Source organism: Megalopta genalis, chromosome 6 (genome assembly GCF_051020955.1).
Source record: "Megalopta genalis isolate 19385.01 chromosome 6, iyMegGena1_principal, whole genome shotgun sequence".
NCBI classification, from domain to species: domain Eukaryota; kingdom Metazoa; phylum Arthropoda; class Insecta; order Hymenoptera; family Halictidae; genus Megalopta; species Megalopta genalis.
The window spans coordinates 1,608,016-1,624,583 of NC_135018.1; the positions used below are offsets into that span (position 1 = coordinate 1,608,016).

Consider the following 16,568-nt stretch of genomic DNA (forward strand, 5'->3'; position numbering starts at 1 on the left):
TTTTTAATGAATATTTTTACACACATACCATAAGTTGAATTAGACTCGTTTTATTTTTATCTACATCTAAATATTAACGATGTTTTTATCTATTTTTCCCATTATAAATCGTCGTTTTTAAACATTTCATGTGAAATAAATATAATAAGTTTCTATTTTTGACACTTTTAATAAACTTGTGTCTCCTTAGTAGATACCTAAGTTTCTGTGACTTTCACAAGCTGAGGTTCGTATCTCTACCGTCGACGGCGCTGAGAGAAATCCTTCAAATCTTACAAACTGACCGAAGTACAGAGCCTGAAAATCGGCAATGCTGTTATAATTTTTATGTTTTATCAAAAATGAATGAAATCGAGGTATTAAGAAAAGTGTTAGATCCTTCTATAAAAATAAGTAAACTTTGTTTATCGTATGTGACACGACTATTTCCAGAATATAAGGACTCTCCTTGTATAATATTATATAAACAAGTATGTTAACTAATAATTGATGATGGTATCGAAAAATTATTCGTATTATTATGTTTTGTCTTTCCTATTTTCAGCGACCTACGGACAACGTTAATATTTGTTCTGAATACATTAGCGATGATTATACAAACGGTAAATTTAATAACAAAATCTTTAAATTATTTACACGGATAATGTATAATTTAATGACATAATAGTTTCAGAATTTGATGTTACTGGATCACCTTTAAAATATTCATTTGAAGATGTTAATTTTGAAGATAGCATTATTTTGGTAAAACAAAATTGGCTCAAAGAGGAAGAAAAATATTTACCACTAAGCAGATCAGAAGCATGGTAAATTTATGCCAATTACACTAGAAACTTATCATAATTAATTATATTAATTGCAAAGTCTTGTTTTAGTGGTGCATTAAATGCATGCATAGAACTTATCACATATGCATTTCCTCCTATATTTGCTCTTTGTAATGGTAATGATAATAAAAGAGCTAGATTACTAGGTACAAATATTCAGAAAGAATGGTTTACTACAATTGAAGTTTGTTCAGATGGCATTGAAACTTTTGAAACTATTAAGGAATCGTCGTCAACATTTCTTGAACAGCATTTAAAACTTTCACATGTTCAAGAGCAAAATGTAGGTATTAAATATACAGAATATAAAAAGTTAGGATATAACAGTGATTTTATGAAAAAAAAATGAGTTGTAAAGACAAGGTAAAGTTCTTAATTCATTGACAATTTTTTTTCAATGCTTTTTTCTTCTATATAAAGTATTTCATCTTAAATTGTGTAATGATTTTCAGTATGCATTATGTTTGTTCTGTGTAGGTTGTTATATCTGTATTTAATAGCTTCGATTTATTTGGAAGAAAAGAAGAACTGATAGATTGGAAAAAAAATGCAAAAAGTAAATTTGAGAATAGTATAAGTGTAGAAGTCTATACTTCCAATTTATCCCTGAACAGTTTCACAAGAGCATCAAAAAATATTTTGGTAAGATAAGTTCTCTGTGCATGTTAAACAAATTGTATATACTTTGTATTGTTTTCAGGTTGCTCAAGTAGTAACTGGATCAAATGATAGTCCTCTGAAAGAGCTGTGGACACAACTATTGTTATTAAATCAGTATTTGAATATAGTGGAAGATTTCAAGAAAAAAACAAATTCTTCTTATAATCCCTTACCTTTGGAATTTCCCGAAAATTTCACAAGTCCATATGCAGAAGTATGTTAAAAAGTTAATTCTTTTAATATATAGGAAGTATACGAAACTGTTGATAATACTATTTATTTATAAAATAGGATCATGACACAATAATGAATAATATAAACCTACTACTCAATGGAGATCACAGTTTCAGAGTTTCTGAAAATAATCGTGCGCAAGAAACCAATTTTGTACCAGAAGAAAATTTAGAAAATACTATAAAAATTCAAGATTATTTACAAAATCTCCCATTTAGATACAATTTGGATCTTACTGACATCTTGTGGGATCTACTTATTAGTAAGTATACCTTGTATAAGAAAAAAAAGTACCATTGCATATTTATTCATCACTCGAAATATAACTTTTAGAAAATTCGAATTGCTTTGAAATGACAAAATGTATACACACTGTTCTTAAAGAAGTTGCCGAGAGTGAGTATTTTGCACAGGTATGGATTAATAAGAATTACTAAAAAAACTTATTTTATCAACGCATATAATACATAATAATAAAATTAATAATATGTACTAGGTAAATTTAACAAATTCAACAAGATTTTCTGAAGCAATTAATAATTTAAGTCAACATAATATAATTTCGCATTTACTGTCAGGAAGTTTACCATTAGAGTATGTTATTGATATGGGTTTTGAAAAATTATGCAGAGACTATATATACATTTTAATGAACTCAAGATTCGGTGACTTGCATGATATCCAAGAAATACTGGGAAATGTTTCATGTGATGAATTTATAATTGATAAATATAGGTATGTATACCGAGATTACAATGTGATTCTTAATTATGGCTTATATATATGATATAATTAGTTCGAAATAATATTTCTAGGAAAAAGTTAGTATGCTTAGCACAAATTCATGTATGTTTGGAATTTATGATATTATTTCAAGATCATTTATTATGTTCTGCTGACGATCTGAGGTCTTTATTTTTATGCGCTTTTAAAGAATACGTTTGTGCAAAATCGCCAATACAAAATGTTCATAATTTAGATGAAAACTCAATTTATACTTTAAGCACTCTGCTCCCAGTTTCAACCATTAATAATTTGAATAAGGAGTAAGTTCAATAATTAAAATACAGCTTTTGTATTCGAGTACAATTAAACATATATGTATATTGCTTTCAGGATTCCAACTACGCGTAGAATTTCTCTTTCTTCCCAGTGTAAATTATCAAAATTAACAACAATTAGATATTATAGTCAAATGCCCATATTTCCAACAAGTGAATGTTCATTAGGTAAGTTTTTTTATGTAAGATCTGCATACATCGAAAATAAATTTTGTATTTATATTATTTTCAGATGACTCGAGTGTTATTCAAGAATCATTTTATGTTACAAGTGCAATTTGTTCGTCCACAAAGTTTAAATGAAATTTTGTTTTATAGAGCCATAAGAAATATAAAGATAAAAATTGAGAAGAATAAGCACATATTTCAAGAGGTCTAAAATAAGAAAAACGTTTTGTGAGGTAATTACATTTTTAATTCATAATTAATAAAATAAAAATTATAATTCTTCAAATACATTTCATGTATTCGCTGTATAAATATAACTAGATTTATGAGTGTTTGTACTCTCAGTCATTGATAATGTACACTCCAATTCACTATTAGTCATTACTTTCACTGACCTAAACCTCATTAAATATATTTATATATATATATAATAATAATAATAATAATAATATTTATGATCATTTTCAATTCAAACTACTTTTTAATGTACAAATATATATGCAAAGTATGTTATATTCGGTAAAATATGTGGTCAAATTTCGTACGAAATTTATGGCCAACATTAAAAGGGACATACACTAATACATACAATGTGAAGTTTCTTTCACACAGTACAGAATGCTACTTTATAGAAATAGGCCATTCCGTATTTAAAATTCTTTTTAACATACTTTGGTTGCAATTCTGAGTATCAGTACTGTTAATGGAAAAAAGTTATATCATTTATAAGCTATTAATTAAAGCATGAAAGCATGGCTTCACATGCAATAAGTACGTAATACGAACAATTTTAATACTGCGATGTTTCTACATCATCTACTCCAGAGACGGTAGCTTGTTCAAGTACTTCGAGAAGCTTTTGCATTTCCATAGAATCTGACGAATTGTCAAGGGTTCTTTCGAGTGCTCGTACATACGACATACACGTGCGTCCTTCGTGATCTAAATTATGCGGATTCGCTTTATGCTGCAATAGTTTAATAAATGTACTAACACGGTACAACATTTACATACAATAAGTAAAATAGAAACACACACCCATATCAATAACTGTGCCATAGCCAAGTTCCCTGTGGCACAAGCCAGATGAAGGGGTGTCCTCAAATCTTCCATACTTACAGACATATTGATATCCTCGTAACTACATCTGGCCAAGCACAATGTAAATGCTCTCATATCGCCTCTACATTATTTTTAACACAAAAGATTAATTATCTAGGACCATACATCTGAACATATAGTAGACATTCAATAAGTAACTACCAGATAAGTAGTTGTTACGAATACTGGATTAGTATATTTTTAATTTATTTATTAAAATATTTTCATATTTCATTAAAATGTTTCAATATATTAATTGGAATATAACGTTCCTTCATGTAGTTGGAAGATTCATCAAGAACAACTCTAACTTTTTCAACAAAATTTCATTTACTTTAAAGTTTATTACATAGAATGTTTGAACAGTTATTTTATATAGAGAAAATAAAGTAAAAACAAAAATATATACTACTAAAAATAACAGAGACAATTAAACTTAGTAAATACTTATTAAATGTCTACTGCGATAGATATGACACACCTGCAATAAAAAAATATTTACCGACAAACTGAATCAATAAGCAATTTTCCTAACGATATATTCGGATTAATTGGTTGCAAAAACATTTTGTCCTCGTACTTCCATCTGATCCACTGCTCCTTCTCTTCTCTAGGAGAATCTGAAGTTGGTTTTTGCTTTCCATTTAAGCAATATTCCCAAACACTATTTGCTATATCGTTACCAAGAGCTAACATTACACTTAACTGACCTGCGCTAAAAGTAATGACAGAGCTATTTTATAATATAGAGAACAATGCATGCACATAAAAAAATACGTTCAGAAAAAATCGTATAATTGTATCCTCATAATCAAATTACTTTTAACAATAATAATACTATCATTTAATTTAGGAAATGCTTGTTTTAGATGAAATAATTATCGCACTTACGACCAATCATCTAAATCCAATGACCTAACTTTCGAAATGTGTGAACCTAAATTTCTATGTATTCCTGAGCAATCAATACACATTAGTACACCTAAGTTTAAACTAGCCCAATCAGGATCTAAAATATGATTAACAGTATATAAATTAATAGTATACAAGTGCTAAATTATTTGTAGTAGATATGTTATTTACTAGGTACTCCACAGTCCACACAAGCATCATTTCCTGACACTTTATTTTTTATGCAATGCATTTTGAAAGCATCAGTTTCATTTTTCTTATCGCCATCACTATTTTGCAAACTTGAAAGTATCTGTTGCTCTATAGCAGATATCCAACTATCTCTATCTTCAGCATTATTTGCTTCAAAATGCCAAGTCTTATTTTCTAACGAAATTATAGAAAATTCAAAACTGTCTTCTGTAAATTGAAACATAAATTATTTTATATTTGCTTAAGATTGATATCATTTGTTATTTACCTTGGGCATTGGATGATTTGGAACCCTTAGGCGTTTTCCCAGGCACTTTTACAGTTACATATTGTAGCAATATTTCTTTACCGTTTGCATCGTTCATATAATCCTAAACAATAAATATTACATAACGTTACAAGAGAAGTTTCACTATAACAGCATTCGAAATAACACTAATTCTATAGTAATTACGTGTAAGCTAGAATGATAAGTTAAACGACCATCTTCCAACAATGTAACATATTTCTTCTTCCATTCTTTTAATGATTTACTACTTCGTTTAAATAAATATCCTTGCTTCACTGGTATTTCTCTGCCCACACCCATTTCACCCATGTTGTATTTTTCTTTTTTCGATGGTGTGAAGATGTTAGATTTTCTTCTAAATTTCCTATAGTGTATATACTCAATGAGTCTACATTTGATGATAATACTACATTTGATAAAATTATAGCTCTTATTAACGATTATACCTAATAGTAGTTGGAGTTAAAATCGAAGATCTAAGATCTGTATGCTGATTCTGCATATTATGAAAATTATCACCAACTGATCCAGAATCATTTTGTGTAGAACTGCTGTGTAAAGATCTAGAATCTTCCTCTTTGTCAGATGTCTGTGGACAAAGCAGTTGATTACATATAAATGTTTTGCCCATTAAATATCAATATATTAATGGAGTTTTTATCTTTATATATAGTATCTTACATTCAATTTTGATGAATTTCCTGCTTCCATGTCTTTGGGAACGAGCTGTACATTTTTAGCAATTGTTGGACCAGGACATTTTGTTTCATTATCTGTTGCTTGTTGTCCGTTACATCGATAATGTTTGATAGATATATGTTGTATTATTTTTTGACATACTGTAATATTCACAATATTTTCAGAATAATCATTAAAAGCTCCCAAAAAATTTTGCATATACAAATAATTAAGCTAGGTATTAGAAATTCATAAGAATAATAAGTACTGGGATTAATATAGACATACTTACCATCTTGAAACACCCTTTCAACATTCAAACCATAAATAGTGCATGTTTCATAATAAGGACATCTTAGATCACATGCCAATTTTCGTGGTCTAACATCTTTTATGACCCGAGGATTAGAATCATTAATCGAATCTAGATAGTATAAAGTATATATTATATAAGTATTATGTATGTATTAAGACAATCCGTATCAACTGATTGTGAGACAAATACCATAATATATTAAAGGGAAATTTACCTTGTACTCCCACAAGAATTTTTGGTATTTCTGACATATTTCGAAATGAACACATTCTATTATAGAAACTGCAAACTATCGAGAAACTTTCCTCGCTCTCTAAACTAAATACAAGTAACAAAGCATCTATCCAAGCAGAAAACTGAAACGAATAATGTCTGGGATAAGTATCAAGCAAAAAACATTACCTAATATGTACAATACATGAGTACATAAGTAGAAAGATTATTTAATATAGTATGTATTTTTTATGTACTTGTGATTCCGGTACTCCACCCTCATCTCTAATTAGTAAAAGATAACTTTGATCATTAATAAAAACTTCTTTTTTAAAACGACCACCTTCCGGAGATTCTTCGTGCATAAACGAACCGGTCAGATATCTATGAACTAAAGCTGATTTGCCCGAGTCAGATGAACCAATGATTCCTAAATGTAATTCTGGCACATCTCTGGCCAATGTCCATTCATGACTATTAATGAACGAATCTATAATATAGAATGATTTCAGAGAGGAAAAATAAATACGAAAATAAAAAAAATATATATAGATATTTTAAAAAAAATTTTATTACGTATTGTGTACCTTCGATCGCAACAACATGTTCACGGATTTGTTTCGCTATGTGCGTGTCGGAAATTAGATCTGCTAAATCATAAATAGCGTATATCGACGGATGAACACTTTCGAAACGTTGTATTTCTTGTCGGATCGCAAGAGAATGATCGTGTCCGCTTCGCTCAGTTGTCATCTTTTTAAAATCTCTTCAATTTACTTTCTATAGTTTATAGGATCACATTACAAAACCAGCCTTGAACTGCATTGCGTGGATGTCGTCGAACAATTCAAATATTTTTCACATGATTCTGTTTACAGCGACTTATCTGTTATCACGTAGCACATGTCAAATTCGAATATTTATCAACATTATTGGCTCGGCGGAACAGGTTATCTATTACATACATATAACACACTGCTGCGGAGAGTAACCCCGCCTTCAGGGAAACAATAAAATCAGTCCCTCTTATCAAACTGCCAACGTAAGATTATTAATTTTCATGCACATATATATTTTTTAAGTGGACGTGTAAGAATGAATTTTATAAATAATAAAAATGCGTCATCGATATACTTTTCTTTATATATAGTAACAGCAAAATTTCATTTTTTGTACATATTGTTTGTACATAGATCAGTCGTCTAACGTGTGAAGGATGGCTTACATTGCCAACCAAGTAAACGTTAGGCCCCGCTTACACCGTGGGTCCACCACCCATTACGTTTCTTTTCTTTTATTACAAACTTTAGGCCAGTTTAGTCCATAAGTATAAAAACATCTTACAAAAAATATTATTTAACAGCAAACATCGTTATATTTTCTGTCACTGTTGATTTATAAATATATGAATTTAATAACTACCCAACAAGCAATTTGTTCTGAATTTGTTCTGAATTTGACAGTACGCATTTGTGCCAAATGCAGAACCGTCTCTTCCTGCATATCGCCTTGTTCAGGCCAAATGTTGTAACGCTGCCATATTTGCCACATGAGTGCGACCGATCTGCCCTCTTTAAACAATACATTTCGTTACAAAGTGCCGCGAAGATTTGCCTCTGGTAACGCCAAGCGTCTGATACCGAGCAGAGTCCTCTTTCAACAGATCCTTGTCATCAAATTCACATAAATTTCCTCGCAAAGTACTCGACTAAGCGTTTTACATCTATTTGATCTATTTTACAGCAGCCTTGCCTGACTGACTATGTATGTAAAGTTTCCTTACATTACATTCTGTTAACACAAATATTTATGTTAATGTTAATGTTAATTTAATGTTAACTTACAAAGCTAGAATCTATTCTATTTTTAACTCTATGTTTATCTTAATTTTAAGAAGCATCAATTACAATATAGAGGGTGCTTGCGGGTTACATCGCCAAACTTTAGGTATAAAAGGATCCTAAAGCAAACAAATTTATCCTCTGTACGTATACAAGCAAATGTTTCCTTTAAGAGATATTTACTACTATAGTTGTAGAACAAATTCTGATATGATTGAAGTGCAAATTGAGGGTGAAAGTGTTTCCAGATGTTCCAAGAACACAAGTGGTAGGGCTTTTATTGGGCCCAATAAATTGATCGCGGCGTTACCTGCTCGGTAACCTGACTGCAGATAGGACCCGGCAGGTTTCAGCTTGATTGTTCATGGTTATTTAGATTTACAGCGCGGGATTTGCATCAGAACTGGTCTTCTTGAATACTTGAACTTCATGATGAAGTCCGACATTATCGAGAATTATGAAAATTTGAAACAGCTAAACGAGAAGGTCCTCAATGTGCCATCAATTAAGAGCTGGATTGAGAAACGCCCACAATCCCAATGGAATGTGTAAATGCTACACAGGGTGTATCGAAAATACTCCATTTGAAATTTCCATAACTTCACATGTTGCTATATCTACAACATTTGTTACAGCATATATTAACGTCTATCTATGTAAAATAACTACATAAAGATATTCAAAGATGTAGACTGTTAGAACTAAAGTATTATACTTTTGTATTCAAATAAATAGTTTGTTTAATAAACTAGCCATTTTTCCCACTTAAATTAGTTCGACGTACGTCCGTATTTAACCTCGTCGTTGCTACCCAATATGTCCTGAATTTGTAATGAATTTGACAGTAAGCATTCGTGTCAAATATGGAGTCATTTGCTTACGCATAACGCATGGATTTGGCACCAACGCCTTGTTCATGCCAAATCCAGGCCAGACTTTATAGTGCTAGCTCTTTTTAAAAGAGGGCAGGTCAGTTGTGCAATAAAAGCGGATCTAGACGTTATCCCGAGAAAAAATCTAGGCAAAAATCGGATGTAGGGGGAAAACTTCTAAATTACATACTAAAAAGTGCTCTGTTTACTTCATATTTTAATATTTTAGGAAAGGAAAATGATAGGGAAGATAGAAACATTTTAATGGATAGTGTGATTCAGATCTAGTTTGAAGTATGTTCTTTTTTTAACTTTGTCAGCATTATTGTTCACGGTTATTTAGATTTGCAGCGTGGGATATGCACTAGAATTGATAAGAAATTGTATTGTTACTTTTTTAGAACTCGTCAACGGCCATATCACGTTGCAAAGAACCGATTCTCGTCCGATCATCGAAGTTAAACAGCGTTGAGCGTGGTCAGTACTTGGATGGGTGACCGCTTGGGAACACCACGTGCTGTTGGCACTTTTTTATTTTTATTCATTTCCTTCATGTAAGCTAATAAAAAGATGCAACTATTGGCCAACACTTTTATCTCGGCCTTGAGGTCGTCCTCGACTAACAGGCTGATCGTCGCCTTTGCCTTTCCGTTAAAAGTTATCCAGGCGACACGTATTTTGTCACATTGTTTAATTTATTGTGTTGGTTTAGGCTGCGATCGATTTAGACGATGACAGTTTTGACAGTCCTTTTGGTGTCCCTTTGACTAATTTATTAGTCAAAGAGATTAATTTATTGGACTCGGGTTCGGCCGAAGGGTATCGGCTGGTATTTCTGGGAAAGCTGCGTAGTCGTACCGTTCTTAACCGCTCTTAATGGCACTTGACGTGGCCCAGGCCCATATAAGGCGCCAAGGAGGCTCCACAGTTTGTTTCCCATAATCTCCATGGAGTACAACGGGTATCATTGTTCGCGGCGTCACCGTTCTTGGCGTCAGACTGTCGAGCCACCCCTATTGTCTCGGCCCCAATAGGGTGTTTCTGATTGGTGGGGCCAGAAGCCCACTATTTTAGTAAATTTTGGTGGAGGGGTTTTTCACCTGCACGTTTTATCGATGAAAAAAGTCCGCATTAGAATCTCGTCGACCGTCATTGGAATCTTATCGTTCGTTATCAGTATCTTGTTTGTCACAGTTTTTAAAATATACCTATTTATTTCATATATACACTGAATAAATAGTGTAAACAAATAGTGTAAATAAATAAATAAATAGTGTAATAAAATATAATAATAAATAGTACACCTATATGTTATGTATATGTTAATACATAATAAATAGTGGTAGTAGTGTAATAAATAGTGTATATATACAAATAAATTATTTGTGGAAATCTTAAGTGTACTCTTAAGTAAATGATATATATAAAAAACGATAAGAGAGAGTATTAATTAAATGATACATAAAATGATTAAGTAAATGATATATATAAAAAAAATATAATAATAAATAGTACATGTATATGTTATGTATATGTTAATACATAATAAATAGTGTAATAGTGTAATAAATAGTGTATATATACAAATAAATTATTTGTGGAAACCTTAAGTGTACTCTTAAGTAAAATAGTATAATATTGAAAAGATACAGTACCCCTTTTTCCTCTGGCGAATTTTTTTCCCAACCGTCCAAGATATCGCAGGATATTTTCCGCAAAAAGTTCGATGTATTCGCAAATATTCGCTGCTTTCCTGTTATTTCTCCGACAGTTTACCACAGACTATCACGCTGTTCCAAAGAAAAGTAGTTCGCGAATGGTCTTTCATCATCGAAAAACATCGGTTCTTTTTTTCGATTGTCCCCTGAATAATTCAGAGTCTCCGCATATCATTTTGAGGAGTATCAATTGGGGTCCGACGTGCGTCGCGTTATTTATTCAAACACCAAATCAAAGATCAAAGACCGAAGATCGAACGAAACCGATACGTTCCCATAGAAATTCTTGAGAAAATACTATGCTACACTGGAACGTCCAATTTACTTAAGCGCTGCTATATTTTAGCAAAGATATGTTTTCGGCTACCGTAATTCCATTTCGATATTTCCAAGTGTTGTATCTAGCCGAGCCCTGTTCCATCGCGGCACGGTGCGTTAAATCTTCAGTATTTCAGTACAATATCCTTGTTGATCATACAACAGTTCGTATCTATGTGCTGCAAGCGTATGTGCAGTGCTGAATGAAATTAAATATTTGCATCTGCAAAGAAGAAACGACACTAAGAACAAACGTGCATAAAAGTGCATTTTACGCATATGGGATTTGAGTCTTGTAATGACTCGTACAACAGTTACGCTTTTAACAATTGTTTAAATCTAAACTTTGTTAGTATAAAAATCATCTTATAAAAATCATCAGAGTCACCGCTCGAGTGCAAAGCGTTAAAATATATAAAAGTATTGTTTAATATAATAATTTAACTTCTACAATTTACGATACAAGTGGCGAGTGCAAAGCGTTAAAATATATAAAAGTATTGTTTAATATAATAATTTAACTTCTCCAATTTACGATACAAGTGGCGAGTGCAAAGCGTTAAAATATATAAAAGTATTGTTTAATATAATAATCTAACTTCTCCAATTTACGATACAAGTGGCGAGTGCAAAGGGTTAAAATATCTAAAAGTATTGTTTAATATACTAATCTAACTCCTCCAATTTACGATACGAACACGCAGGCACCGCCCACGATTAACCCCTTAACTTGTACGCTCGAGTTAATTCGAGCGCGCCAAACAAGCCAAACAAACTGTGCACGCTCGAGATAATTCGAGCGGCGTTGTATTTTATGCTGCTATAATTTTTCACACTCGAATATAATCGAGAATTGAAAATAACAATGTGAAAGCAAAGAAAAAAAATCGTTCTATCGATATTTATCATTTACATGTGTAAGTTATATAACACTTATTTATTCAAGAATAAAATATAGCTTTTTTTCCATGGAACAAAAGCGCAGCATATCAAAATTCTCCGCCGAAAGAGAAGTTGAATCAGGAAAAAAATTGATATTTTTTGGCCGTTTTTTTTTCAAAAGAACTGTGCGTTAAGGGGTTGACAGATGCCAATTAAGATCATGGATTGCGAAGAATGTGACAATAGCTTACAGAATTACGAATGAGCTACAAGTTTTCAGTTCTCGGAGTGAGACCAGTAATTGCACATCAGAGCGCACAGCACTTGTTCATCGTAATCGAACCTTGGAAAATGGCACATATGTTGCCATCCCCACTTTCTTATATTTGTACTCGGCAGTTAGCATGCTCGATTTTATTACTGCTAGCGATGCGACGAAGGGTGGGGGACAGTCGCCAGCGAAAAAAGAATCAAATCAGTTGAACACTTTGCGCTTAGATTGTCAGCAAATTTTTTCGGTATAATTAAACACGATGCAAAAATCCAACGATTTCTCCATAAACTTGATGATCCCATTTCTGAGGTACTTCGGCTTCTGGATGCCGAGCGGACGCGATCAGGAAACGTTCTACTATTTCTTGTTGTTTATCTCCTATGTTCAGATATGTCTTATCGTAATCGGTGCAATGTACGAAATTTTGTTTCACTTTACAGACCTTACTGTGAGTATTCATCGAGATTTTTCAGATCCAATTAAAATCCATCCACTTATCTATTGCATGTATCGTATCATTGTACGCAAGTGATTCATTCTATTTATTGACAATCATTTATGAATTTATTTATGGACAGTATCAATTTTATTTATAAACATTATGGAATTTATTTATAGACATGGCTCTACTGCTTGATCACTTTTGTATCGTCGTTCACCAGTTTCTTCAAGCTCACTGCTATACTTCCACACAGAAAGGATTTCTTTCACTTGATCCTGTATTTGCAAAAGAATTTCTTAGACTCGAAATACAACGATCACGAGAGGAGTCTGTTGACGGCTTGCAAGCAGACTTCTACACTTTTCATCTGTACCTTCATCTTTTTCACGTATACGACGGTGATTGGATACATTTTGGGACCGTTCATTGGTTAGTCGTCCTTTTAATTATTTTTGCCTGTATCCGTTTTCGGTTAATGCTCATCAGATTTATCGTGACTTCGAATTGCGCGTAAAGCAGAGATGAGCAGAGAGATTGCTAACGCTCGGGTTTTGTTGTCATGGTCACCTTGATTCTTTTAAACGGTACCTTGTATTTTTGACTTCGTAGGATTATAATAATATAATATATTATTATATATATATAATATAATAATATATATATAATAATAATAATGATAATAATTGTCAGATTATAATAATAATATATATATTATTATAATATTATATATGATTACATATTATAATAATCCTACGAAGTCAAAAATACAAGGTGCCGTTTAATTATAATTTATAATTATATAATAATAATTAATTTAATTATAATAATATGATATATTATTATATATATAATAATAATAATAATATATATATATAAATATAATAATATATATAATAAAATTATAATATGAGCGTTATGCATCTCTGACAATACATCTCATACGTCTGTACATCTCTGATACGGACCAATTTTACACGACTCGAGTTGTGACGCGCGATGCTACCGAATGCTAACTGTTGCCATTGTTATTGCAGAAAATAGGGGAAAAAACGAGTCGGACAGGATATTAATTTTATCTGTGCGCATGGATGTATTCTCGTTCTCACCGTATTACGAGATTATGTACGCTGTCCAGGTACTGCTATTCAATCGTGTATGAGACGTAGCTCATTGATATTTAACGTTGAAAATTTGAAGAACAATTTAAATGCTATTACCCTATGTTGAAAATATTTCTACAAGACTCGACATTGGATTGTACGATTTTCGATATTCCGAGAATTGCCAATTATGCGGAGGCTGGTTAAAAATCTGCCAGCTCTCTTCGTTCCGCAGGATTAACCCTTTCGGTACGAGCGCGTTGTCCGCCGTGACACTCCCACTGTACGGGGTGCCGCGCCGAAAATGAGCACATAACGCAGGGTCAAGTCCACTTTTGTACGAGGATTTAAGTAATGACTGTGCTTAATCCGTTTCTAAATCTTCTGTTTCCTGTAAACATTCTGTAAAGGGTCTACAATATGTTCAAATCTATGAACAAGTTTCGAAGAAAAATGTAACCTGAAATTTTTGAAATCAATTCAGATCGAACGACAATTATACCTGTAGCTGTCTTTTCGGAATCCTTGTAAGAGAAGACTTCATCCGTTTGAGTCCCAGGGATTATTCAGAAAACACGGTCGAAAAATGCCAAACAGCATGACAGCGCTGCTTGGGACTCAAACGGTTATTAGAATAGTTTCTAATATGTCAGAAATATGGCTTACACGGATGCCAGGTGTATTCGGCACTCGTCCATATTGGTCATCAGATGGATGCCGGATATATCCGGCGCTCGTACCGAAAGGGTTAATAATTATACCGCGGATCTGATTTCTGTTTTGGGCTCTGTTTCAGTACAGGCTGTTTGCGTGCTCAAAGTTGGCGTGGTCTACCATAGCTACGATAATTTTCTGTACATCATGAATCTGCACGTAACCACGCAATTTCGTATTTTGCATCGCAGGCTCGAGAGCTTGGCGAGCGATTATTGTTCGGGAACAGTCGTTCGGATCGCTTCAGATTCGGCTTCGAATGGACCGCACGACGGCGAGGAATGTTACGCCACGTTCAGGAAGTATATTCAACATCATCAATCTCTTCTCGCGTACTGCAAGAAGCTTAACAAAGTGTTCAATGTTTACGCATTAGGACAGGTTATATTGTTTACGCTGATATTGTGTTTCGACGCGTATCAAGTACTAATGGTTAGTGCAGTAAAATATATACATATACATATATATATATATATATATATATATATATATATATATATGTATATATATATGTATATGTATATATTATATTAATTATATTAATTAAGTAATATTATATTATATAATATTATATGTTACAATATTATAATATATTATAATATAATTAATATTATATTAATATATATATATATATATATGTTATAATTTTTAAGTTCGAGCAACTGATAGACGCGACTCACGGCTTTACAGGCAGGCGCGCCAGCCTCGAAGAAAGTAACTTTTGTCTTTCACATGCTCGGCTGTCTCGCGCAATTGTTTATGTTCACCTACTGCTGCGACGGTTTGATCCAAGAGAGCGAGAACGTGGCTGCGTCGGCGTACACGGTTCCGTGGATGAATTTGCCAATGAACAGACCTGGAAAGCTGATGCGAGACAACTTGAAGTTTATCCTCCTGAAGTCTACCGTACCTTGTCACATCACCGCCTACAAATTCTTCCCCGTTTCGCTCGAGACTTATACTAAGGTATTCGACGTGATGTACGATGGTAAAGCCTCCCTAATTGTTAGTGTAGTAAAAAAAATATATATATATTTTACTACACTAACAATTAGGGAGGCTTTACCGTCGTACATCGCGTCGAATTATTATTTATTATTTAAAAATTATAACATTGAAAAATGTAAAAGGTTAGAAAAAAGGTTATGTTATAATTTTTAAATAATAAATAATAATACTAATCCTGTTTCTTGCAGGTACTAAGTACCGGAGTGTCATATTTCACTCTGTTGAAGCAGTCCACTGAATCCAACGCGTGAACGTGCTTCGTTCTTACTGCGTAAAATACAGACATTGTTTTACGAACGTTATCTAGATGCATTGGAATCTGAAGAGAAGAGTGATAGTTCAAACACAAATGAAAGAGTATATTATAGTTACGAAGTACTCTGCTTTGTTATCATAGCGAAATAGTATCACCAGTGAAAGATGATGTATTTACATGCTTTTCACTTTTGAAATATCTACAGAAAATTCTTCGTAGGAAATAAATGTTTGTACATACTGTTTGAGAATTCGTATCGTCTCCGATCTCTCTGCGCCGCGCCGTCTTTGGTTTCGACCTTGCGCGACGGCTGCGCGCTGTGTATACGGACAGCCAACATTTACTTTATCAACGACTACCATTCGCTTCGGTCGCGCGCGCTCTCTCTCTCTCTCCCTCCCTCTCAGTCAATTAAACTCGTTTCTGCGAAACATCTAAACCGTCACTTTTCTATTTGCCTCCATCGTCGATGCGTCGCACGCTGAGCCCAGC

At 32.8% G+C, this 16,568-nt stretch overlaps 3 protein-coding genes, 1 long non-coding RNA gene and 1 other non-coding gene across 10 annotated transcripts; 4 read left to right on the plus strand and 1 right to left on the minus strand.

Annotated features, from left to right (window-relative positions):
- Positions 1-335: 335 nt before the first annotated feature.
- On the plus strand, positions 336-3,327 carry LOC117225622 (protein zwilch homolog). 3 transcript variants are annotated; one of them, XM_076522980.1, is made up of 12 exons: positions 336-470; positions 545-602; positions 668-806; positions 876-1,110; positions 1,305-1,469; positions 1,528-1,701; positions 1,779-1,983; positions 2,055-2,134; positions 2,218-2,456; positions 2,537-2,767; positions 2,838-2,950; positions 3,015-3,327. In XM_076522980.1, the coding sequence occupies exons 1-12, from the start codon at positions 342-344 to the stop codon at positions 3,083-3,085; spliced, it is 1,839 nt and encodes a 612-aa protein (XP_076379095.1). In that variant the 5' UTR covers positions 336-341; the 3' UTR covers positions 3,086-3,327. The 3 variants fall into 3 exon arrangements, with proteins under 3 accessions (XP_076379095.1, XP_076379097.1, XP_076379096.1); XM_076522982.1 differs by having other exon boundaries at positions 2,055-2,117; positions 2,300-2,456; XM_076522981.1 differs by having other exon boundaries at positions 674-806.
- CenG1A (Centaurin gamma 1A) lies at positions 3,175-7,404 on the minus strand. 3 transcript variants are annotated; one of them, XM_033479298.2, is made up of 14 exons: positions 7,239-7,404; positions 6,909-7,141; positions 6,653-6,794; positions 6,415-6,546; positions 6,126-6,283; positions 5,891-6,033; positions 5,610-5,808; positions 5,424-5,526; positions 5,135-5,362; positions 4,943-5,060; positions 4,554-4,766; positions 3,989-4,133; positions 3,737-3,917; positions 3,175-3,647 (listed from the first exon to the last, which is right to left on the minus strand). In XM_033479298.2, exons 1-13 carry the CDS (start codon positions 7,402-7,404, stop codon positions 3,741-3,743), a joined length of 2,157 nt encoding a protein of 718 aa, XP_033335189.1. In that variant the 3' UTR covers positions 3,175-3,647; positions 3,737-3,740. The 3 variants fall into 3 exon arrangements, with proteins under 3 accessions (XP_033335189.1, XP_033335188.1, XP_076379094.1); XM_033479297.2 differs by having other exon boundaries at positions 3,175-3,917; XM_076522979.1 differs by lacking the exons at positions 3,175-3,647; positions 3,737-3,917 and having other exon boundaries at positions 3,999-4,133; positions 4,533-4,766.
- Positions 7,405-8,309: 905 nt separating this feature from the next.
- On the plus strand, positions 8,310-9,243 carry LOC117225619 (uncharacterized). The gene is made up of 2 exons (XR_013033701.1): positions 8,310-8,415; positions 8,546-9,243. It is a non-coding gene; the product is annotated as an uncharacterized LOC117225619 (long non-coding RNA).
- A 527-nt stretch (positions 9,244-9,770) lies between these two features.
- LOC117225625 (5S ribosomal RNA) lies at positions 9,771-9,890 on the plus strand. The gene has a single exon (XR_004491550.1). It is a non-coding gene; the product is annotated as a 5S ribosomal RNA (ribosomal RNA).
- A 2,925-nt stretch (positions 9,891-12,815) lies between these two features.
- Positions 12,816-16,326, plus strand: LOC143259689 (odorant receptor 10-like). Of its 2 annotated transcripts, none has more exons than XM_076522984.1 (6): positions 12,816-13,004; positions 13,175-13,427; positions 14,033-14,133; positions 14,900-15,244; positions 15,466-15,778; positions 16,009-16,326. In XM_076522984.1, the coding sequence occupies exons 1-5, from the start codon at positions 12,816-12,818 to the stop codon at positions 15,775-15,777; spliced, it is 1,200 nt and encodes a 399-aa protein (XP_076379099.1). In that variant the 3' UTR covers position 15,778; positions 16,009-16,326. The 2 variants fall into 2 exon arrangements, with proteins under 2 accessions (XP_076379099.1, XP_076379098.1); XM_076522983.1 differs by having other exon boundaries at positions 15,503-15,778.
- Positions 16,327-16,568: the final 242 nt, after the last annotated feature.

Excerpts from the sequence above, each read along its gene's own strand:
- LOC143259689 (XM_076522983.1), top strand. The coding sequence starts at position 12,816 with ATGCAAAAATCCAACGATTTCTCCATAAACTTGATGATCCCATTTCTG. Across the intron at positions 14,134-14,899 it reads AGATTATGTACGCTGTCCAG|GCTGTTTGCGTGCTCAAAGT; the intron begins GTACTGCTATTC and ends GTTTCAGTACAG. Across the intron at positions 15,779-16,008 it reads CGCTCGAGACTTATACTAAG|GTACTAAGTACCGGAGTGTC; the intron begins GTATTCGACGTG and ends TGTTTCTTGCAG.
- LOC117225622 (XM_076522980.1), top strand. The coding sequence starts at position 342 with ATGAATGAAATCGAGGTATTAAGAAAAGTGTTAGATCCTTCTATAAAA. Across the intron at positions 1,470-1,527 it reads GAGCATCAAAAAATATTTTG|GTTGCTCAAGTAGTAACTGG; the intron begins GTAAGATAAGTT and ends TATTGTTTTCAG. Across the intron at positions 2,768-2,837 it reads ATTAATAATTTGAATAAGGA|GATTCCAACTACGCGTAGAA; the intron begins GTAAGTTCAATA and ends TATTGCTTTCAG.
- CenG1A (XM_033479298.2), bottom strand. The coding sequence starts at position 7,404 with ATGACAACTGAGCGAAGCGGACACGATCATTCTCTTGCGATCCGACAA. Across the intron at positions 6,284-6,414 it reads TGAAAGGGTGTTTCAAGATG|TATGTCAAAAAATAATACAA; the intron begins GTAAGTATGTCT and ends TGAATATTACAG. Across the intron at positions 4,134-4,553 it reads CTTATTGATTCAGTTTGTCG|AGGCGATATGAGAGCATTTA; the intron begins GTAAATATTTTT and ends AAAATAATGTAG.